This window comes from Lonchura striata, chromosome 9 (assembly GCF_046129695.1).
Source record: "Lonchura striata isolate bLonStr1 chromosome 9, bLonStr1.mat, whole genome shotgun sequence".
Classification (NCBI taxonomy): Eukaryota; Metazoa; Chordata; class Aves; order Passeriformes; family Estrildidae; genus Lonchura; species Lonchura striata.
In genome coordinates, this window is record NC_134611.1 from 18,670,798 (window position 1) to 18,695,278 (window position 24,481).

General features: G+C 37.4%; 1 protein-coding gene across 1 annotated transcript; it reads right to left on the bottom strand.

Moving 5' to 3' along the window:
- Positions 1-223: 223 nt before the first annotated feature.
- On the bottom strand, positions 224-16,189 carry ODF2L (outer dense fiber of sperm tails 2 like). Its single transcript, XM_077785431.1, has 13 exons — positions 16,079-16,189; positions 14,297-14,359; positions 13,998-14,069; positions 12,145-12,261; positions 10,638-10,823; positions 9,207-9,316; positions 7,549-7,684; positions 6,888-6,998; positions 5,548-5,652; positions 2,778-2,863; positions 2,531-2,693; positions 1,355-1,480; positions 224-721 (listed from the first exon to the last, which is right to left on the bottom strand). The coding sequence occupies exons 1-13, from the start codon at positions 16,181-16,183 to the stop codon at positions 593-595; spliced, it is 1,509 nt and encodes a 502-aa protein (XP_077641557.1). The 5' UTR covers positions 16,184-16,189; the 3' UTR covers positions 224-592.
- Positions 16,190-24,481: the final 8,292 nt, after the last annotated feature.

Below are 24,481 nucleotides of genomic sequence, written 5' to 3' on the forward strand. Positions count from 1 at the left end.
TACTCATATTTATAAAATACTAGTATAGTGTATTCCTAAGCAAAATGATGAGATGTAGAGGAAAATGGCTGGATGGGACAGCCTTGTGGTGGCAACTCTCCCGCGTAATGTAGAGCTATACTGAGGCTAAACTGTAGGGCAAAAAAGGGAAGAAACCTAATGACCTCAATTTTTGACTGTTTTAATATGTTAGATATTGAATTGAAAGATAATCTGTGATCATCTGCATTTACCATGGGCTAAAAGGACTCGGGTAAGCTTTTACAGCCCAGCACATTCACAGACCAATTCTGTGTGCATACCCTACACCTGCTGCTGCTGTCATGCACTTGGCCTTTGCATTGCTGTGCTATGGATAACACAATGGTTTCTGTCAGGAACATCAGCTCCATTCCCCACTGGGACCAGCCAGCAGGATATACAGCAATGACTGACCTGTTTCTCCTGCCCACAACAGATGTTTTCCTAGGGAAGAATTAACATTAAAAAAATTAATCTGTCAAAATAATGTATGGCCTCAACAGCTTTGCCTCTAACAAGACTGGGAGCCAAATCTTGATGAGTTTCTTTACTATAAAATTGATTAAAGAAGTCAGTTAAACATTATTACATATGCATCTTTCAAAAACTGCACATAATTCTGGATCATCTGGTTCTTGATCACTGACTTCTGTAGGCTGTTCTCCAGTTCTTTTAAATGTACTTCATAGTGCTTTTCATTCTAATGAAAAAAGAAAAATGCATAGAGACTTAGGAAAAAAAAATCAATAAATCAAAATAATAATCTAAGACATGAAATAACTAATTTTTATAGCTTTATTTACCTGCAAAAGTTTTCAGAGGCTCCACAAAAGCAAAGGTGCTAGAAAAGGCTTTTATTTATGTTCAGTCAGGACTAACCTGAACATGTTTGGAGAGACTTAAAATCAAAAAAAGTCCTACAGTACTTTATAAGAATTGCAAATTCAGATTACTGTCATTAACTCAGGAAAGAAAAGAAGCTATCAGTACATTATTATGGGATTGTCATGCATCTAATGAAATACAGATATGCTTACTAAACACCATTGATCTGAGGGAAATTACAACTTCATACTTTTTTTTTGTCTTGCTGGGAAAACTTGACTAAGAGTCGTCAACGCAATATTATTTAAGTGATTTAGTTAGACTGGACATCTGTTAGGTTGATGGGAAGTGTCAATGTACAAAGTATATTGTCAAGTTGAATTAATTTACTGTTCTGAAAAGTGTGTATCAGCTGTATTAGTAGTTGTTTTCAGTAAAGGGAACATGTTTTTGTAAATGGTGATGTGGTAAGTGATTTCTTAAATCACAAACAGCATTATTTACTCACATGGTGAAATAAGAAGAGGAGATGTTTTTTTTCTTCTTGCCTCTTTCTCACTTCATCTTCAAGAAGTAGCAGTTTTGTCTGAAAGACTTGTTCTTTGTATGACATTTTTTCCCATTCTTCAGCTACCTATAAAAGCAATGGGAGAGAAAGAATATATATGTTATATATATAAAATATATTTATAAATTACATTATATAATTCATTATATATTATACAATATAATTATAAATATGTATATATATATATATGTATGTATATATATATATATATACATATATATATATATATATATATATATATATATATATATAACATATCTATTTACTCTTAAAGCCCAAATCAAATTATTTTCTTATCTCTTAACATTAATAGCTCTATTTCTTATTATTTAATTGAATACTTAACTTATTTCTCATGCCCAGGACTTAAACAAACCTGAGAAATATTCTGGCTAAATTTGAAACCTGTTTCAATTTGGAAAAAAAAATGAAATACAGTGGGAGGGGAACACTTTTTAGCTTATTTTCAAGTTAACACAAAATTCTAGTTTTCTCAAAACAAAAGAAATATCCTCAGTAGTGAAAAAATATCAGATGGTTATTTCTACATTTTTAATCTGAAGTTGCAACTTCATACATTTTTTCTGATTAAATTAATATAATTCACTACAATCTAAATTCCTACATTTCCTCTTGAATTTGATTGACTGTTTGCATAATTTCTACAAATTGTAAAATTCTGCTTAATACAGAATGAATGCAAACTCTTCCTCTAAAAAGAGAAGGATTTCAACACAAATGTTCTTGTGGACTTTTATAACAGAAAAAATAAAAGGTAAAATTAAGCTTTTGTACAGAAACTTTTTGCCATATGTGTGGGATTTAATATAAGGTGGTTAAAGAATTTTGATTTGTCAATTTAAAAAATTATAATAAAACGTTGGTAAATTGAAACTTGGTATTTATTTCCATAGTATCCAAATTTGACAAAGAAATTGAATTGTTCCATCCATATTTAAAACATGCAGAAATTAATAATAACTGTTCAGTATTTCTCCCTACATGCAAAATAGCGACAAAAAATTGTCCCATAATTTTTTCTCAAGCTTATTTTTAATGCTATTTTAAAATAGAAAGTAGCAAAATAGATTGAGAAATGTATTAAAGCACCAATACCATTTTTTCCCCTTCTTCCAAAGCAGATTCAAGTTGTCTAGTTAATGCATTATATTCTGCAATTTTCTCCTCAAGCTGCAATTTACTACTCTGAAGACTCTCATCTTCTTTTGTGAGCTGGTAAGCAAGTTCTTCATTCTGATATTCCATCTGTCCTAATTGCCTTTACGTGAAACAGATCAGTGCATTATAATTCTCTATAGCAGAAAAGTGTAGGAATGAATTTTAATCAGATTCTTCAAGTTACCTTTGAAGATCTTCATACTTCTTCTGAATGTTACAGATCTCTTCCTCTAAGCAAAGATTGTCCATAAAAGTTACAATATGTTTATCCTGTGAAAATGACAGTTTGTTTCTAGTTGAAAAGACCTGTATACAGGCTCTTACTGGAGTAAAGTAAGCCTGTCTATTAAAACCCATAAAAAAATTTAACTGTAATTTCAGATAAATGCTATGTTCATTCAGACAAATGCTCTATTATAATCAGGTAAATGTTATTTTGTATTATTGTACCTTGTATAATTATCTTAAATTAGTAAAAGACAGCTAAAGTTAGAGACTAAAATTTTGTTTGAATGCTTTAAGGCTGAAAAACTGCTATGTAACAAAGTCCTAAAAAACTCCATGTGCTGCTCATGCAGCCTTGTTTATTAGGAGTTGGTCAGGTCTACCTGATCAGCAAAAAAGGCTCCTTCACACTACAGTCACAGGAAGCATAAAAATAACACTGCAAATACATATGATTATCACAGGAGAACAGTGCAGCACTGGCAAAGAATTTCAGAAAGAAGAGAATATCAAAAAAGACAATCAAGTTCATAAAAAGAGATACATAAGCAGCAGAAGCTGAAGGAAGCAAGAAGCCAGTCTTCTCCTGCCCAGCACCCAGAGTGCTAAACTTTGCACGTTTTCTTTCAAATCTGAGAAAACATGAGATTATTGCTCCTTCTTCCACCCATCAACAACCTGTTAGGAATAAACAGGCACCTCAACAGCCTGTGGGTGTCGTCATTTAAAGGGGTGACCACCACCATTCTTTGGACCACCTCAAGCAGTCCCATCCAGCAATTTGAGCTCACCTGTCTGATTGTGTTTATCAGAATTACAGGCTGTTCAGGTGGCAGCAGACTGGTAGCAGCAGAAATTAGTCCAGCTGAACCTCAGAGAGGTTTTCTACAGAGGGAGCAATTGCTCCAAAATTAATTTTCCTAAATCTTGGTCATAGAGTCAAGGGTAAAGTACATCAATCACCAAGACTTAATGCTGAAATTGAACTACTGTTCCACCAGACTAGTGATTATATTCCCAATTATTTTGCTATACTTAAGAGGTTTTTCTGCACTTTTTCAAGTACACACGTAGTTAGATTAAAATTACATACATCATTTTATATGCTGTATAAATTTTGTACCTCAAAATTAATTATTGCTTAAGTACTTTAAGATTTAAGAGTTTATGAACATTCCTGGAGGAATCAAAAATCAAGACCAATGTTTTATATAAAGTCTACAGGACCACAGAGACTCACAGTACTTCAGCTGTAGTTTTCCTACTGACACAGAAGATGATTAGGCCCCTTTCCCAACCTGCCAACTTAAAAACCTTTGTCATTTGTGCTCTTATAACTTAAAAGCATATTACAATAAAGACAAAAAATAACAAAAAAACCCTCAAGCCTACCCTGCCATAGAAATTGATGTCAGAGAAAAAAAGAGTAGAGGAAGATTCATTTTCAGGCTTTAGAGAAAATACAAACATTAGTGTTAAATACAGCTAAAGATTGCAATTATCCTATTAAAGCATATTTTAAAAGTACTTACTCAACTAAAACATTTTAAAATTTTACACATCACCTAGAATATAATTTATCTGATTAAATATTGTATGGTTTATAAATTTGTCATTATAAACAAAAGTAATGTATAATTAAATTATTCTACTAGATACAAAAAATACCTAGACTTGCATTTATTTCCAGGGAAGAATTCTGCAACACATCTCAGGACATATGTATTCAAATAGATCAGAAATATAATCATTCTAAAAGTTACAAGTCTTGCCAGACAATGAATTCAAATAAATATAGTTGGCAACAGTTTTATTTGCATATCTGATTTCCACACAAGTTTTTGATTTATGAAGAAAATAACAAAGAAAACCTCACCACTCTCACACATGCCAATAGTAAAAAATGCCCCAGTGACTTTTTTTCCACATAATTTTCTCATTTGTCTTTAGAAATCAGCATGTTCTAACCATCTGAAGCTCCAGCTCCCTGAGGGTTTTGCATTTCTCTGCACAGATCCTTTCCCAGGCCAGAAGCTTTTGTTGGTTTTCCTCAGCTGCTTTCAGCAAGTCACAAACGTGTTCTAACTCCTTTAACTCGGCCTCCATTTTGTGCCTCAACTACATAGTAGCATCACAGGAGAAAAATGTAAATGTAAAACTATCAATTAATTGTAATACTTAATGGATTTTCATGTAGGTAATAAAGCTAAAATTCTATACAAGTTACCTATCATCTATTTTATAAAATATTGACAAAGATACAAGTTCGTTCCTGATGCTTAAGAATGTGTTGTCTTCCAATGTTCAGCTCCATCTGCTGAAAAATTTATAGCTCATCTCTGTATGGAGTCCCAATCTTAACTGTCAGCTAAAAATAAAAGGACTTACAATAGGTTTGCTTCCATGTACAACTTTCACAACTGTTCTGTCAAGAAGATAGTTTCAAAATCATCAACAATAAAATCACACTTTTGAAAGTGATGAAGGAATTCTGGAATTCTAAAATAGTAGCCAAACTACTTAGCAATTGTAGTAGGAATAATTGCTCAATTGTTTGCAATTGTGTAATATCCAAAAACCACCAGCTTTAGATAGCAGTCAGTAAAAGTCTCAGAAATTTAAAACCAAGAGATAGCACCTTGTGACTTCTAACAAGATCACAAAAATGTAGAAAAGATCTGTGTCCTACAGAATTGTTTGTAAACATTCTTTACTACTGCAAAACTTACCTTATCTGCTTCTAAGCATTTGTTTTCTGTTATTTTTTTGTTTTCATTTAAGAGTGTTTCACATCTGGATTTCAATTCTTCCACTGCAATTTGTTTTTTTTGAACCTAGGACAACATACATTTTTCACACACATTTGCAAGGTCCTTCATTTAAATATAGAAAAGATAGAATCATTAGTATGAAGCATAAAGGAAACCTCTGACTCAACACTCTGACTTCTAAATAATATCTCGAAGTTTGTCATTATTTGAAGTTACTTATTTTCATTATCCTAATTGTCACAGCATGTACAAAAGGGTTACCAGGTAAAGGGCACTGTCATATCAGCAGTGTGTTATCAACAATGGAGAATGAGCTAGGGTTGTGCTGTAGAAGCAGCCAGCATGACTCACACCTCTGTCCCCACATAACAACTGTCACTGACACTTCCCATCTGGAGTAACTACAGTCCTGAGCTAGGGAATTACACTCCACTCACTGCTTAAGGCTGGCTGTTACCTGGAACTACATCTACCATCTTAAAGCTGGCAGCAACTTTAATCATGATGATGCATTCCAAAGACAAGGCTCTCTGGCTCTACTCTAGATTTTTTATCATGTATTTCTTTTCTCTTGTCTCTTGTCAGGATTAAAAAAAAAAGTAAGTGAAGCATGTCAGTGAAATTGTGTCTATACTATAGTATAAATAGATACATATCTGAAACAATGTTCGAAAATTTCTGTGTAAATAAAGTGAAATGCTAAAAATTAATTGATAAAAAGCGCATTATAACTTTGGTTTATTTGTTTCACTTGTATTTCTATGTGGATTTACCCACTGAAATAAAACAACTCATATAACCCTATACTCATAACCATAACCCTAATATACATATTTCTTGAATGAACTTGGATTTCTTGAACATACTTAAGTGCTGATATGCTCTTAGGAACATGAAGATATAAAATGGCCAAATATAGGTAAAATATCATCAGTATATCCACTGAAGACATCAGACTCAAACTTTTTGAATATCTAATTTACTAGGTCACTAACCCACTTTCTAGCAAGCAAATCTGGTCAAAGCAATCTTGTCTTGAAGAGACAAGATTTGAGACTCTTGTTTTGAGACTCTTCAATGAGCTTCAAGTGGGCATCACACAATTCAGTACAGACAATGTGTACTTGTAACTGTGTGGAGACTACTCTTCCATAGTTTGTAATAGTCAATATTATAAAAATATTACAATCCCCATAACAACAAAATGGGTTTATTGCAAACAAAACTTTGATCATTTCCTCAAAATGGTTTACAAATTTTAAAAAATATACTTGAAGATTTCAAACATGGTAAGTCACCTCATATTTATGGTGTTCTACAAGGTTTTCCTGCAGCTTTGCTTTTTCTTGCATACGTAGCAACTCATATTCAACAGACATTGTACTTTTCTCCAACATAGCAAGGGAAGCCTTGATCATAAATAGAAAATATAAAAATTTTAAGAGTGTTAATAAAATAATGCATTCTACAATACAATATTACCAGCAAATGACTTGCTGGCACTAGGAAGAGTGACGCAAGTATTTTTCGTGTCAAACAAAAATGATAGTCTATAGTTCATTTGTCAGCTCATCAGAACACTTATATCACCTGATAAAAACCTGCAAACTCTTTCAAAATTGAAATTAATAATTGAGGCAAACTCAGTTTTTTAATTTGAAAGAAAGTTTAACAAACATAAAAGAATTTCTACTTAAGCAATTGTGCAGTTATTGACAGTAAGATAAACAACATCCTGATTAAGCAGATATATCAGCAGACAATCCTGTTCCTAACTTTGCCATAAATTTTCACTGGAAATTTTTCAGTATCTCATTTGTCCTTACTATTATAAATGGATGGCAAACCTTATTCTGCTGGTCTGGGGTCTCTAGACAGAAGGTCCAAAGAGAATTAATGTGGTTACTTCATTAGTGTATGAGATACGTAGAGCCATTAAACAATGATTTATAATCTCACCTTTAATTTTTTGTTTTCAAGGCAAATCTTTTCATTTTCAGAGTTAAGAGAATTTAGCTTTCCAAGAATTTCCTCTTCTGAGTTTCTTCTCCATTCCTCCCTTTTTTCCATGTCTTCCATCAGGCCTCTGATCTGCCTTGTTAGACAGGCAAGTTCTCTATAATACACAATGCTTCCAAAACTCTCACTATGAAAATTAAATTGAACCTTAACACATATATATACTTCATAGTTTATATATATATAATACAATATGCATTCCCCCTTTTATTTATATATATATAAAAGGGGGAATGCATTTATGTATCCAAAGAAAGGATTATCTACTTATATTCTGAAATAAACTCTCTGAAAGAGGAGAGTTTCTACTCCAAGTAAGGTGTCTTAGCTAAATTATAGAACACCAAATGATACTTCCAAGAGAACTATGCTTATGCACACTGTACAAAACGTAATTATATTGAATTTATAGGGTATAATGTCACATAATGTCCTACTAAGAACACTCCTTAACTCCTTAGCTACTTTAGGAATGTTACTTTCCATTATTAAAAGCAGCAAATTATGCTACACCCCATTTTTGCCTTTTTTTTTTTGGTGGATAAAGTTCACAAAATTTGTTTTGCTGTTTAGTCACCACACACTGCTTAATAGAACAAGTCTTGTTAGAATGGCACATTTCAAGCAAAGACTTGCATTTTCAGCTGAAATGAAAACAGCAAAAACCAGCTGGAAGCAGAATGAGTATTTATTCTTTCTTAGATGCCTTCCTATATACACTGGATCAATGTGGGCTAGACAGATTTCTGGACTGATGTCATCTACCTGCCCTCTGGTTAAATTTTAAAATCTACTGCAAGTATTTTCAGAAATGACAGATTTTCTGGGACAAAACCAAAATATTTAAATAATTTTAATGTGAGCTGTTAAATACTTGAGTATGAAGTAAATTCTTTGTGAAATAAACTTTGCCTTGGACCTAGGATAAAGCATCTAACCATTTCTTTTGCTGGTTTAAATTATTGTCCATATTTTGATCAACAAAAATGGTAAAAGGATATTTGTCATTGTCTGCCTAAAAAATAATTTATCCTTCAAGATTAAATCTTAATACATTAAGATTTGACTGCGTAGTTTGAATAAGATTGGATAATTTTGTTCTGCTTTTCCTTACATGAGTGACCTGTTTGAATGGCATCTGAGAGGAATCCTCTATCCTCTACTGAGTTGAGACATTAGTGGAACTGAAATAATTTGGCCATCTCTAGTCTGAAGTAGGACCTAGAAGACAAAGAACCTTCTTCTATTCTGTAAACACAAGGGTTAACACTCAAGCTGTTGAATCAGTTATTAAATAGGTGGTTATGTGGAGGCCACATAGGAGCTGCCAGCAAGTTCAGGCTGATCAGAAGTATGCAGGAAAAAGAATATGTTCCTTACTGGTAAAGGGGAATAAAGCTTCAAAAGAAGTGAAATGCAACAGAGAGGAGGCTAAAAATCTTAAACTTGTTCTTATTTCCAACTTCCAAATTCTGCTCAGAATTTTAAAATATTAATAAACCCATTTACATTATCAACAATGAGTATTGCACTACTAAATATCAACACCCTGTGACCACAGAAATAAATAAACAAAAAAGACCAACAGTCCAACTTACTTCTCAAGAGCTTCAATTTGAACTTCTAGCATTGTCTTTTCTTCAACTATTCTATCGTGCTGGTTTTTCCAGACATCAGCGGCTGACAGTATCTCATGCAGTTTGACTTCCTAGAGAATGCAGAAATTATAAATTATGTAACAAAAGAATGCCACTGAAGAATGCCATATAATTCTACAAGTTTTTAGATAATAGAGATATTTAATATAAGATAGTTTTATTAGATCTCTCTTGTACAAATCAATAGAAATTTTCTATCCTCTCAAAATAAAATCAACAAAATTACCCATATTTTTAAAAAAACCAAAGTCTATGAATAGATTATTTCAAGGCAGAGACATAGTTAAAACACTGGTACTGTATATCAACTGTAGAATACAACATTTCAAAATTTAAGATGGCAATCTTTTCTTACAAAAAAAATTGTCTTCAATACATCTCAACTACATATAAATTATATAAATTAATAAATAAATAAAATTGTGCCAAAATATTTTACGTATAAAAACAACTAGCTAGGTAAGAAATGAAACATTAGGTAAAATCCCTTAAATGAATATAGATAATTATCCAATACATGATATCTTGAAAGTACACCAGGATTTCAATGAGGAAGAATACAAGTGTGACTACAAAAAGTCAGAAGTTCAGGAGGTAGTTGCTGTCCCTCTGTACTGCTAATTTTTGTTAAAGACCCACTACTGTCTTCTCAAAAAAATCCAAGAATACAAAAACTATTATTAATCATCTCCTGGAACACTACATGGAAAAATATATCTTTAATACTGACATACCCAAAATTATTACAACACATCTAAGAGTATGAAAACATATTCTTCTTAGGAAATCCAAATAGGTCAATAAACACAGTTCTGATGCACCTGGCCTTTTTGAACAATTAGAAACTATTGATAGGCAAAGCAAGATTCCAAGGAACAACTTGAATTAAAGAAGTTTTATGCTTGGACTTTGAAAAGGCTCAGAGCAAGCAGCTTAGAAACAAAAAACTAAGTAACCACATGAGACATCATATATTAATAAATAAAGAAAACTAATACTTCAGACCTCAGTCATGGATTCTCAATACACTGTATTTCTGACTTAAGTCAGTGCTTATCCATAGAGGATTAACAGGAAGACCAGGAGAGGTTTAACCATAAACTGATGAGACTCCTCTTATTTTCTACAGCTTAAAATGTTCAACCTCTTGACTTAAGTCAACCACTAAATTTAAAAAAAACAAAAGCAGTTAATAGTAATGGCTTTCAGGACACCTACAGCAACATTTTCCTTAAGAAATGAGCAACAACATAAAAGATATACAAGCAGACAATAACCAAACAAATTTTTCTATTTTCCACAGGTGAAAGTCTCTTAGTTGTTCAATTTCAAACAATACAACACAACATTGCTCACAGCATAGTCACTTACATGTTCTTTTATTTTAGAGGTTACATCTTTCACAGCTTCTTCTAAGTGTTGAGCTCTTTGTTTCTGGAACCTTTTTGCTTTTTCCAGAGCTATCTTCTTTTGCTCACTTCTTTCCTTTAAGGCTAACTTCTGGCCTTTGTATTCAACAATTTGATGTTTCCACTCTGCTATTTTATTTTCTAGAGTCTGCAACATAATCAAAATCAACTCTTCAAATTCCAAGCCTTACAGATAATTTTGTGCTATAAAATAATTAGGAAGAGCTGTTACATTTATAACATCTGTTTCCATATAATCTTGGTATCTCAAATCTTGTGGTTGATACAAGGAGCCAGCTAAGTACAACAGTTGACAAAAATGCAGAGAGAATTTCTTCAACTGTCAGCATAAGTAAACAGCTGCTCTGCCCTATTATAACCACAGGAGGTCAGGATCACACTAAGAATAAATGCTTCGGGCATTAGTGGCTGAGGTAAATTCGAATTGAGAACGAATTTCATAGTGGCAATGCTAAGCTTTTGCTAGCTTTTGTCTAGCTATTAACAAAAATCATCTCCAGGATTTAAGCTAGCAAACGACTTCACCAATTTCTGAAAGTGAACAAAACTTTTAAATAGAGATTGAATGACAGAACAATTGCCTATCATTATTTTATCTAATGAAAATGCTGTTGGAATTCTATAATTGTACTAGGTAGAACAAGAAAGCAATTTTTATTTAGAAGAAAACATGAGGCATTTATGCAGACATAGCCATGTGATTTGAAATTACCTTGATACAGGTTGGGTAACAATCTCTAATTATTCAATTAGCAGGGGATGTATGCTAGTAAAAATGTTTAGAAAGTAGAAATACATTGTTTTCAGCCAATGTTTTCTCACTTATGCCTATGTTCTTGACAAGTTTCATATACTGTATTCTGAGGCCACATACAGCTCCAGCCTTTCACACATGACCTCCTCCTTACCTTTTTCTAAAGCCAGTAACTGATTCAAATGCCCAAATTTAACTTGTGCTTTTTAGAACAGAAAATGGAAATAATTTAACCTACTTTAAACAAAGTGAGATTAGGGATTAGTCCTAAGTGTTTCACTTTCAGTCAGTATTAAGAGGCTTATTGATTCTTCACAGACAATAAGAAGAAAAAGGCTGCGGCTGTCACTGCTCTCCTAGAACAGGAACTCACCATAGGGCTTGCTTGTCTCTTGACCATATGGAGACTTTCTTCTAGACAGCGCAGTTAAGTGAGTGCAAACACGTCTATGCACGTTTCACTTTGCTCCACCAGAACTGTACAAGTGTGCATAAGTTGAGAAAAGAAAAAACCCCAAGAAACAACCTTGCCATTCAAATAGTGTGTTCAGGCAGATCTTGCAAAACATAAATACTTATGATTTTATCAGGGATTTTTTTCTACCAATAATTTAATTTCAAAACAGGTCACAGCAATGCTTTGTTTTTTTTTTTTTTTTTCAATAAACGGAAATACAAGTAAAAACATTTTGACCTGTATTTTCACTTTTAATTCATAATTTTCTGCTTCTTTTCTTTCAATCTGACGCTGCAGGTGAGCTTGTACTTCCTTTACTGATCTTGACAGGTAGTCCCCTTTCTGTACCTTGATCTAGGAAAGATGAACATAAATTTATTGGACTATGCTGTATGATGCTCTCTGTATTTTTTCTACTATGCCATAGTTTCTAACTGACATTTGAATGTCCTCAAAACCTGGAAAAGATAAAACATGCTCTACAAGTATATTCACAAGCAGTAACTTGCAACTAACTGTATTAATGTCAAACAGAAATCACCAACTTGAAACAATTTATGTATAATTTTACGTATAATATTTAATCTGAATTTAAGTAGCAGGAATAAGGTCTGGAAGCATGAATTCAGACATCCAGGTTAAGGAAAGGCATCCAGCTAGCAGGATGACTAACACTAAGCCACACTGATCGGCTGTGCTCTGACTAATTAAACCTGAACTGACCTTCATTAAATTCCAAAGACCACCAACTCCTATTAGAACTATGGATGCATTTAATTCAAACTCCAATTTTGGGGGATGTGTAAATCATAAGAGAAGAGGAAATTTATGTCACCAGCACTCAGGTCAGATGATTCTATGAAATTTCTTTCAATTTGATTCCTTTGGCTCATTCTAAGTAAGAAGTAATAAGGTAGATAAGTATCATATTATCAGCATAGACTGCAAGAGCCTACAAGAATGTACCAGTGGAAGTGTTCATTATAGACACCAGTAAGAAAGGCAGATTCAGTCAAGTGTTGATGAAAATGCCATGTATTTAAATTAATATAAGAAGGAACAAGGGGATACCATAGACAATTATTTATCCTTTCAGATGCTAAGCACCCTAAATTGTTCAACATTAGGTAGTCTCCAGTCAGGGCATGGTATGCCACATACATCCCACCAACAGTGAGGTCTGCTGGCATTGGGGTGTTCAGAATTTTGATAGGCTTTTCTGTTCAGCATTTCTATTCTCAAGCAAAAAGATGTTTCCATGAAAATGTACTCCTTCACTTCAAGATAAAGACAAGGACATGACAAGAGCCTCCAAAGACTCCTCTATTATGACCAGCTGGTTAAGTTTACTGAGCAGCCAAGTGATACGTTCATTTGGTTAAGCAAAAAAAAAAAAGTCTTAAAGAAGAACCATGGCTCTTAAAAACCTGCAAGGAGTTACAAATATCATAGTACACTGCTGTCCTCTGAAAGGTTTAACTGAGCCTACACTGTCCTCACTAATATTGAACCATGCTGCATGGCACACACACAAAGGGCCCTGGAGGTATTCAATCTGTAACAAGGTTGCCAAACTACCAGTAAAATAACTTTCAAACTTTGACAGTACCCTCTTATACAGGACAATTCTTCCCTTTGGACAATTCTTCAGTGTTGGTTTTTGCACTGAGCCCTTCTTTTTGGTGCAAAGAATGAATGAGCTCTCGCCAGACTTGTCAGCCTTTGATGATATTAGCTCTGTTGTCTGTACTACCTTTCCTAAAAGAGCCATGGAAACCAACTGAACAGTAGCTGTTTAACTTACTCCATATTATTCCTTATGAGTACTTTTCCCCCAGCCCCAGAATATTGCAAATCAGTAAATGAGAAGTCAAAAGCTACACTGGGATATTAGTGTTAAGAATAACTGTATCCTTAGTTGGTTTGAATGCAGTTCTGATGGTTTTAAGATAATTCTGTAGGAAACACCTTTCAGGATTTTACTTTTTTATATGTCTTTGATAATTATTTTACTCAAAATTTACATATTTTTAATTGGGAATTTAGTATGTTGGAAGAAAATATTCATTCTAATGGAACTGGTCACTCACTTTTTCACACTGGAGCATGGATGAAAGTTCTTTAATCTGTTTCTCCCTTTCAAGTATTTTTTTCCTGAGATTCTTCATATAAAAAAAAAAAAGAAATTATTTTAATTACTGTATACAACAAAGTATCAGAAACGGATAGTGATGAATATTTCAGTTGTTAAACTAAGATTCAATTTTGTGATTATAAACCACAAATACTCCCACTTTGACACTCTTAGTGGAAATTGTATGACTCTGTAAGGTAGCCAATTTCAGATATTCAGCACAGAACATAGTGAATCAAATTTTAATTTACTTACAGTATTCTGAATTTCACTTTCAATTAGCTCCTGCATCCAAGTGTCAATGTTTTTACTGTTTAACTGTAACACAGGAAATATTAAAATTTTCTTCTGATTATAACTGATTTTGTATTTTTCAATGTTTTTTAATTGGTTACATATAGTTTGCTACATTTTTAAACCCGGTACGTGTAACTAGAAAAGCTCACATATTCACAAGCTACTTGGTGGTTATAACCTAAAGATTCAATTTATTTTGTGCATGGAACTTTGTACCTGAAGAAACAAACCAGGGTTATTCCACACATCTATTTATTTCTTTATTTTATCTAGAAGGGCTCTAAATACCATAGGTAAGTGTTATTTTACTTGATGTTCTAGACTGTCAGATTCTTTGCTCAGCTCAGTAAAATACTTCCCATCTTGGATGGCTTTTGTAGTTCTGTGACAATCCTTTTTATCTGTCTATGTCAGTGAACACAGTTTTCCTGTTTCTCCAGGTGGCACATTATTTCCCTGAAAGAGCATTCATAATTATGTAACATTTAGTTTCACTCTCAGGTCACTGATATTGCTAATTCAAGGATATCAACATAAAACAAGTCAGCTCCTCCAGCGAATCCTTTAAGAAAAAGTTTAAAGATCAAAGAATCATTTAGGACTTTCAACAAGGATAAAAGCCTGTCATATTACAGGATGTACCCTCAAACAGTTTGTTCACAGAACACACCTAATCCACAAGGCAAAGGCAGAATACCTCCAGTGAAGATGAAGGCCAAGACCTGCTCAAATTTCAATGTTGCTGTTTTTCACAGCAGACTTCTTCCAATTTGGAGGCAGCAACGGCTTTCCTCTTTTCCCAATTTGTTAAAGCTTCTCATCAGGCTCAGCTGCTCAAGAAAATGATGCTGCCCATGCCATGGCAAGTCCAGAGTCATATCAGACCTAAAACCTAAATGAATCACATTCCCCACCTCCTGATGACAGCAACCTGTCATCACCCTCACCCCTTCTCTAAACACCTCTCTCCTGCCTCTATTCTAGCACTCCAGAATGATTAATGCTTTCACCAAGCACAGAGTTATCTGTTTACTCCATTCAATGCTCCACTGACTACTCATTACTTTTTCAGAAGTGGATTGTGTTGACTTCTCCACTCACCAGGACCCATTTTTGCTGTGCTTAGCCTGTGCAAGGTGCATCTCCATCAAAAGGATTTTTCAGACTAAGAGTTTCAGTTTTTATATCCATATTGCCCTTCATATAATTGAGAAAATGAATAACAAATCTGGGGAGTTCCCATCTTAAATAATCACTTCCTCACAGAATCAGAATGCAGACTGCTCTGTTTCCAATTGTTGTCTTAAGGCAAATAAGTACAATCAAACATCTAAGGTTTTTTATTTTATATATGTGTATGTGTGTGTGTCTTTTTTTATTACAGGATTAGATTTTCTGGCAGACCTCAGCTTGTATAACACAATGCAACTCAGTGTAGCTTTTTCCTGGATATACAACCAAAAACCAAGTTTGTGAATTTAATTACTTCCAGTGAAAACAGCACCTTGGAAGATTAAACACCATGATTCATTTATCATAGCCAATTGATGTAAGGATAAATAACAAAGAAGAATTTTGCCATAGTTTCAGTATACTGTTGCCATGTCCTGCACTGTCACTTAGCCATTTTTTGAAATATCACCTACTTCACATCTATAACTACGAAGTATATTTTTAACCATGTTAACAAAACAAATACAATTTAAAATATCAAGCCTAACAAGAACAGAATGAACTTGCCTCAACAGTGTGAAGAATAAACTTTTCCTGAAGATCAAAGTCCAACGAAGGAGCAGTACAGTCATGTACAGGTAAAGACAAGGATGCTTTTGATGATGATGACATTTTGATTTAATGCTGTATAACAAGACAATATATGTTAGCATATATTGGGGTTCCACGAATCAGTAACTGAAACATTACTGGCGTGTTAGGATATTCTCACTACAGTGGGACTACTGGACTGGACCAAGTAAACCCCAATCACAGCAGAGATGTAACACAGCTAATGCACCTGAAATCTTCCACAAGAATTCACAATTTGCAATTGCTCAGCACTGAATTCACAAACACGGTGCGCAGAAAGCAAATCCTTCCCCAATTTTCCGGCAGAAAACTGAACACACTCGAAGGACAAAGTAAAGCTCGCAACTGCTATTTCCCACTTCCACTCTCCCCAGCACAGAGTGGCAGGCTCAGGGGCACGGGTCGCTCAACGCCAGCCCTCGCCCGGGCCCACTCGGGCTCTCACCTCGCCCAAGAACCCCGCGCCGCTGCCGGCGGCTCCCGCCCCTGGGCGTCCTGCGAGCCGCCCCCAGCACCCGTCCTGCGGGGCAGGGTCCCCTCAGCACCCGTCCTGAGGGGCAGTGTCCCCTCAGCACCCGTCCTGCGGGGCAGTGTCCCCTCAGCACCCGTCCAGTGGAGCACTGTCCCCTCAGCACCCGTCCTGCGGGGCAGGGTCCCCTCAGCACCCGTCCTGAGGGGCAGTGTCCCCCCAGCACCCGTCCTGTAGAGCACTGTCCCCTCAGCACCCGTCCTGCGGGGCACTGTCCCCTCAGCACCCGTCCTACAGGGCAGGGTCCCCTCAGCACCCGTCCTGCGGGGCAGTGTCCCCTCAGCACCCGTCCTGTGGAGCACTGTCCCCTCAGCACCCGTCCTGCAGGGCACTGTCCCCTCAGCACCCGTCCTGAGGGGCAGTGTCCCCCCAGCACCCGTCCTGTAGAGCACTGTCCCCTCAGCACCCGTCCTGCGGGGCACTGTCCCCTCAGCACCCGTCCTACAGGGCAGGGTCCCCTCAGCACCCGTCCTGCGGGGCAGTGTCCCCTCAGCACCCGTCCTGTGGAGCACTGTCCCCTCAGCACCCGTCCTGCAGGGCACTGTCCCCTCAGCACCCGTCCTGCGGGGCAGTGTCCCCTCAGCACCCGTCCTGCGGGGCACTGTCCCCTCAGCACCCTCCCGCGGGTCCGCACCTGCGCCCGCCGCCCCTCGCCGCCGGGAGCCGTTGCCGGAGCAACGCGCCGTTGTCGCTGCCGGCGGCGCAGCCGTTGCAGGTGCCGGTGGCTCTGACGGTGTCTGCCGGTGCCGGTGGCTCTGCCGGTGTCTGCCGGTGCCGGTGGCTCTGCCGGTGCCGGTGGCTCTGCCGGTGCCGTGCCGGCCCCTCTCGCGGCGGGGGAAGGCGGTGGTGCCGTCCCCGGGCCGGCCTTGCCCCTGTCCCGGGAGGACGAGGGGCGCGCGGGTGGGATGCAAAGGCGCCTCAGGGGGCGGCCGCGCCCCTTTCTCGCCGGGACGTGCCCGGCGCACCCGGGTTACTGCCAGACCCAGATGGACAAGAGACCGGGAGACCTCTGGGGAGCTTTAGATTCTCCAGATGATTGTTTTCTGGGTGTTTCCATTAATTTTAATTTTTTTTTTTGAGGTTATACACGAAGTATTCATGTACCCTGACCGTGTGTGACGTTGTTTTGGCAATACATTGTCAAACACTGTAGAGAAGCCACATATTTTTAAACAACCACATTCATATGAGGTGGCAATTCATAAAATATCATAGACACCGCAACAGATGTGTGGAAAGCTCTTTCAAATCATAAATTGTGCAAAACTGACTGATCATGTGATACAAACATCATTTTTAGAGGTGCAAAGGTAAATATGTACATAGACATATATACATGATTTTAATTTGTACATTTTGTTTAAAAAATCGTACTGATAGAAACGTTACTTTTTATTATTCTAAGTAATAGCAGAGTCAGCAATGTATATTAAAAATAAGCTTGACAGAAATAATCAAAATAAAAATCAAACATGTCCTTTGGCATCCTTTGTAAACATGCCAGTGTGTATTTTCTTCTATTGCTGGCAATGGAATTTCAGAAAGCAGCTACTCACTCCATATACTCTTTGGAAAATATTACCTAGACATGTGTGCCTGGTAATAAAAATTAAATGCTAAATTTCAACCTTTTAAATTCAAGTAGACATAAAATCCCCTTCATTATCATTATCGGGAGTGAGTGTGTGATTGTACCTGAATTCCATAGGAGATTTTATCTTTGCATGTGCAAAAGGCCAAAGGCTTTGTTCTCTATAGGACCCACAGCCTGGAACTGAGAATTCACCATCTCTGACAGAGCTTTTATTTAGCATCACTGTTACGAGCTGTGACTTTGGCACCCCATAGTCAGTACCTTAGACAAAATCCTTAATTTTAGCTGCCCAGGACTTGCTATAAGATTGGCTTATTTTAAAAAGAAAGCAATAAGTTTTTGCAATTTTCTAAAAATCTGGTCATGGTTTATAAAATACCACAAACACTATCCAGCAGTGACAGCTAATTAGCATGGTAATTAGCATTGCACTCTGTACCTCCTAAACAAAGAATGAATTACAAGTTTCAGTCCTCAAAACCACATTTTAATGACAGTGGCACAATCCACAGAGTAGAAAATAATTAAAGTAAATAGGACACACAGCTCCACAATGACATAATTACACGCCTTATTAAAAGAGATGTGCTTCAGAGAAGCTTCTTTAGATACCACAATAACACTGCTGAGTGTTTGTCAGAGCTCATGACTTCATCTGCTCTAAAGGTATAATCGAACCTTTCATTTCCATGTCAGAAATTCATTACTCCAGTGTGTTTCTTTGTTCACTGGTTAATTTTGGCAATAGTCTGCTATTGCAAAAGCTGAAGATTTGCTGTGATCCTGTTAATACACTGTTCTTCCCCCATCCTTGTATGCACTGCTTGGTGCAGTACTGACCAGATTTGATTTCTCCAGCAAGCCTTAGACACTCGCTGCCTCACACAGAAGTGGATATCTAGCAGAGTACTGGTGTTCAGATCTAAAATTTCACTTTCCCAAGCAATAATCAATGTTGTAATTTCTGTTCATATCAAAGCCTGAATAGACGTCACATTTTAGAGCAGAAAGACTCCTTTGGAGAAAAAAGTACTCGCTACTCTGGGACACCCAGTCCTATCTGCCTAGCAAACAGAGCTGCAGTAGTCTATTGTACGGAGGCACTGACATCTAGTGGGCTCCAACTACATTTCCAGTTTTTCCAAATGTTCCAAAAAATCTGTCACAGCATCTCTTTTTGAGAGGCCATGACCTTGATATTAATGCATATTTAAAAGTACAATCAAATAATTTGGAGGTTGAATTTATTAATTAAGGCTGACTAACTGTAGTAGCAAGAGGAAGATTTGTTTTAATTAGCAGCTCATGCTCACTGAGCTCTGTCTGTAAAAGCTTTGAAGACGTCAGTTCAACTAACACAGGATCAAGCATTTCCCCAAACACCTCTGCAAAAGACAGAAAAAAAGAAAAGGTTTGCTCTGTCATGCTTTCTGACAAGCAGGTGTAAAATGACAGGGTAAGGCTTTTGAAATCCATTTTTATGTTTATATGTGTATGTATATATATATATGTATGTATGTGTATATACATGTGTGTATATATATGTGTATATATGTATGTTCAAAAGCTATGTGGGCTGCAGTCCCAGTTGCCAACACAACTGCCACATGCCAGCCCAAGCTACCAAGAAAATATGTGGTAATTGATGTCAAAACCATAAAAACTGTGTTCTCAATATGGTCTTTCCAATGCTCTTAAAATAATTTCAGCTTCCAGATTCCTACATGGATTTCATTATGTTCCATGAAGAAGGTAAATTTAATTATTTCTATGCCACATGTGGAGAAACTGTAGTACCACGTGATGAAACAACTTTCTCACAGTCACTATTAGCAGAGTGGTAAAGCTGAAAATATACCTCCAGTTATTAAACTATCATTGCATAGTAAAAGCAAGAAGACTGAAAATTTTATTTCTATTTCCACAGGGGCCATTTCTTCCCAAGTATAAGATAGCCAACTTCTTCTAAGATAGACAGCTGGGGTGTGGGACTAAATTATTATCCTTCCTGCTCCAGGAAAGGACAAAGACTATGAAAACAACATATGCTATACCTTGTCCAGTTCCCTGAAATATCAGGACTTTTGCCTACTGAATGTTTTGCCAGTTGCTGCATGCAATCCTAGTACAACTCCAGTTTGAGTGTTTAGGGGAAGCACAGCAACAGCTGCCACAAGGACCACTGAAAGGGTGCAGTAATGTGCAAAGAGCATTAATTCTCCCTCAGATCGCTGCAGCTTCTGAGAGGAAGTGTGCTGTTGAGAACAGCTGCTTTCTGGCTCTGTCAAATCCAGTCCCCACATTTTTCATGAAAGCCTGATTGTACACAGGCCAGGCAGCTGGCATTACTGATTTTATAATCTTTGCCTTGTTATTATCAAGCTAAGTTTACAGTTGTTAATGTTGGCAAAGAATCTATAGACTCACACACAAACAAATGCCCTTACCTATTTTAGTAAAACAAGTTTTGATTATTAAGTAGATATTCTGCTCCTTTTATTTTTATATGTCTTTTCAATACATCAATATACACATTTATCTGGAAAATCTGGTTCTAGGATTGCTACTATTCTTCAAAGTATTAGCTGGAGTTCTGCAAGGTTGTGGCTGATGCCACTTGTGACTTTGTCAGACCTCTTGATTTCCCACTGCTAAACTGCATTAAATAATTACATAAATATGTTAAGTATTAATAAAAATATATCATGCAAATATATGCTTCAGTTACATAATCATGAGTGGGAAGAGAAGTGGTGTATATACACGCAGTGACACAAGACATGACCTTCAGTGTATTACAGAATTAAATAGGTATGAATTCCAACATGGCCACTACATTACTGGGATTAGATGTGGTACCAGAGTGTGTTTGTTTAATTCACAGCTTTTTCACAGGATATAAACTGATTTATGAAGGCATTTCTGGGACTGTATTTTTCAAATCTTTGACTTCAAAGTCTTTGGTGTAACCACTACCTTCCCATACTATCAGAAAGCAGTACTGGAAGTCATCTGAGAATCATTTCTGTTATAAGCTATTACTCTTTACATCAAAATATTTTAATTATACTATAAACCTTTATATTAACATAGTTTTCGTTGGTAGTTGGTTGGTTGGTTTGGGTTTTCTGTGTGAATTCTATTTCTACTCATAGGAAGGGATGTTTCAGGGTCCATTTACATCCAGCAGTAAAATGCTATGAAAGGTTATTTCTTCTTTTGGGGTATGTTACAAGAAAGGCTGAAGATCAGACAGTAGGCAAAGTTATGTTGTTCACCATACCTCCTGGTACAGTGGTCACCCACCTCTGAATTCTCAGACTGTGCACATGGCAGGCTTTAATTTCTTTTTCAGCCTGAGACAATTCTTCAGCCTGACAATCTTATGTCTCCAGCACTTTTACAAGTGACCTTCCCAGCTGTCTACCCCATACTTAGGAACTGTTTGATAGTGTTCCTCCAGCACAGCTCCTCCGCCCTTGCAACTGATTGTCTCAGAAAGCATTGATTTATATCCCTACATGCTGTGCACACTTTAAATTCACCTTCAGCACTCCATATGTCAGTATCTGGCTTGTAACTAAACTTGTGTGCTAAGGTATGGCTTTCCTTACCTGAGCCAGATATTTCAGCTTATCCCAAACCCAAGTCCCTGAAAGTGCTTTTGTGTCTGAAGAGTACTTGTAGAGAGGGACCTAATTACCTACTAGAACCAGGTATTGAAGCTTCCAGTAAAAACAGGGCAGACAGCCTGCATGTGGAAATTTCTCAAAATGACAAAAGCAATCTCCAAAATAAGGCTGTTAACACCTTCTAGAATGACAAAAAAAATTCCAGTTTGCCCTGAACAGTATGTAATAGGACTACAACATACAAAGAAAGAGAATTACAAGTAAGGGAGAAACACAGTAATGTTTTAAGAATAGTAGAATACTGTGGAATTCCAAAAGCATTGAGTTCCAGTTGTGATCCATTAAATGAATTTATTTATACATTAAATACAAAATGGGATAAAATTATCTGAACTAGAGTTTTTATGAAATATATAATCATGCAGTATAACAGATCTTTCTCTTGAATAAGTGTAGTAATCACTAGCTGAAGATTTTTTTCCCTCTCACATTCTGAGTGCTTAACATTCATAAAAAGGGGAAGGATGTTAAAAGTGAGAACTGAAACACCAGATCCAGTGCCAAGCAACCCATCTGCTAGTGGTGGAAATACTTGCTACTTCAGGCATTTTCCTAAGAAGTAGTACCACTCTGTTTGGGGTGCCTTAGGAAAGCAGCAACTACAAGTAGGTTTTCCAAAACCTACAAGATCAGTCTAACCCATGGGGGCTTAAAGGATGGGAGTTTTGTTCCTCTTCCAGCCAGGCATTTTCTGAAGGAAAACCAATACCAAGGACATCAGACAATGTAACAAAATGCAGCACTTTCCTCTCTGGCAGGTGAGGCTTACATGTCATGGGTGGCAGCAGGCTGCAAGTTTTAGGGAAGAACTAGCAGCATGCTGATTTGGGAAGAGCTAGAATGACTTGATGGCTCTTCATTCCACCCTGAAAATACCACACATGCAGGGCTTTACTGGGGTACACTGCAGCTGAGCTGGTGCTTCTGCTACAAGCTCAGGCACCACTGCTTCAGTTGTTTGGTATTTCTTTTTTGTGGAAATTCATCAACGTGAACTGCTGGAACTTGGTGCCAATGGAAGTTATGAAGTGAAATAATTGCATCTGTAGATCCAAATGTAAAATTTTTGATGTTGATGTCTTTTAACATAAGCTAAATTGATATCACAAAGAATGTAACCAGCACTTACATGATTGCAATCAGCTTTCATCAGGTCATATAGTACTGGGCCTTGAAAGAGAGACTCCTGGGACTTCTATATACCAGCAACATTAATTTTAGGAAATGGAAACAAACTTGCCATATAGCTTTTATATGCAAACATTTATACCCATGTATAAGCAAGACAATACAAGCTGAAAAAGGTAAAATTATTCAAGAAAAGGAAACACACACAATAGTTTTCAGGCCCTTTTCTTAGCAGGATACTTTTATCCTAGAATAATACAATTCCTGGTACAATAGGAACTTTACACAGCCTGGGTTTTGTTTTGGTTTTAATTCCTGGAATCTGACCAGCATGTAAGCAAGATTGCTTTGATTGTTAGTTATTTCCCTTCTCTGGAATTCACCTCTTGTCATAATGCCTTAGGATTTCCTCTGACTTTATCAAATTCAGCCACACATTACTTACTATTTGGATGATGAAATAAATTACTTAACTGAACAACCAGGATAATTTTCAAGCTGGGTATATTAAGTTGCTGCCAATGATGCCACAATGTAAATGTTTTCTTATTCCTGGCCATCTCAAATGTCCTTTCTTCTAGAACATTCAATCATCATGATGAGAGATGTTAAAATAATGGGAATTATTGAATGTGATTTAGTAATTTTTGATTTGCTTGATTACTACTATTGAGTTTTGCTACTGGACTCAAGGTTTTCAAAACCTCTGTGATGTTTTGGTGCTAATGCCTAGTTGCATCTCAGTACATGTTTATCCAAAATCTTTTAATAAACACTTTCTTTCTTAAAGACGTCTTAAAAATTCATCCCCAGCTTACATTTTGACAGTTTATCCGAAAGCTGATTTTCGTGAAGACAAGGTTTGACTTACTAAACTCAGGACACAAGGAAAGGGAACGGAGGTGAGACCTGTCCTCCCGGAGCCGGGTCGGAGGGGTCCAGCCCCCGGGACAGGCCCGCGAGCGGCGGGATGTGCACGCCTGGGACGCGGGCGGACGTGCCCGGGTTAACTCCGCCCGCCTTGTAGCGAGTGACGGCAAAGGCCGCGGCCGGCACCCAGAGTCTCCCTCGCCCAGGCCTGGCGGGCAGGCTGGCCCGGCCGCGAAGAGCCGCAGCCCTTGGGCCGCCGATAACGCTCGGGGCTAGCCGGCATGAAATTTCTGCCGGGCGCCGCGGGCAGCCCCGCCACCCCACCCCTCCGCCGCACCCGCACGCCAGCGGGGGCGCCGGGGCTGGGGCGGGGCGGCGCGGGGCCGGGCGGGGCCGGGCGGAGCCGCGCAGGAAGGCGGCCGAGGCGGAGCGCGGCCGGGCAGTCTGGGGCCAGGGCGGGGCGGCCGCCGGCGCCGCTCACCCGGCCGATCCGGGCCCTGGGCTGACGCCACGGCCCCGCCAAT

Bases quoted from the DNA above. Each gene is read 5' to 3' on its own strand.
- ODF2L (XM_077785431.1), bottom strand. From the start codon at position 16,183: ATGTCATCATCATCAAAAGCATCCTTGTCTTTACCTGTACATGACTGT. The intron at 12,262-13,997 runs GTGAGTGACCAG...CATCTTTCCTAG, and splicing joins CCATGCTCCAGTGTGAAAAA to ATCAAGGTACAGAAAGGGGA. The intron at 9,317-10,637 runs GTAAGTGACTAT...TGCATTCTCTAG, and splicing joins CCTCTAAAATAAAAGAACAT to GAAGTCAAACTGCATGAGAT.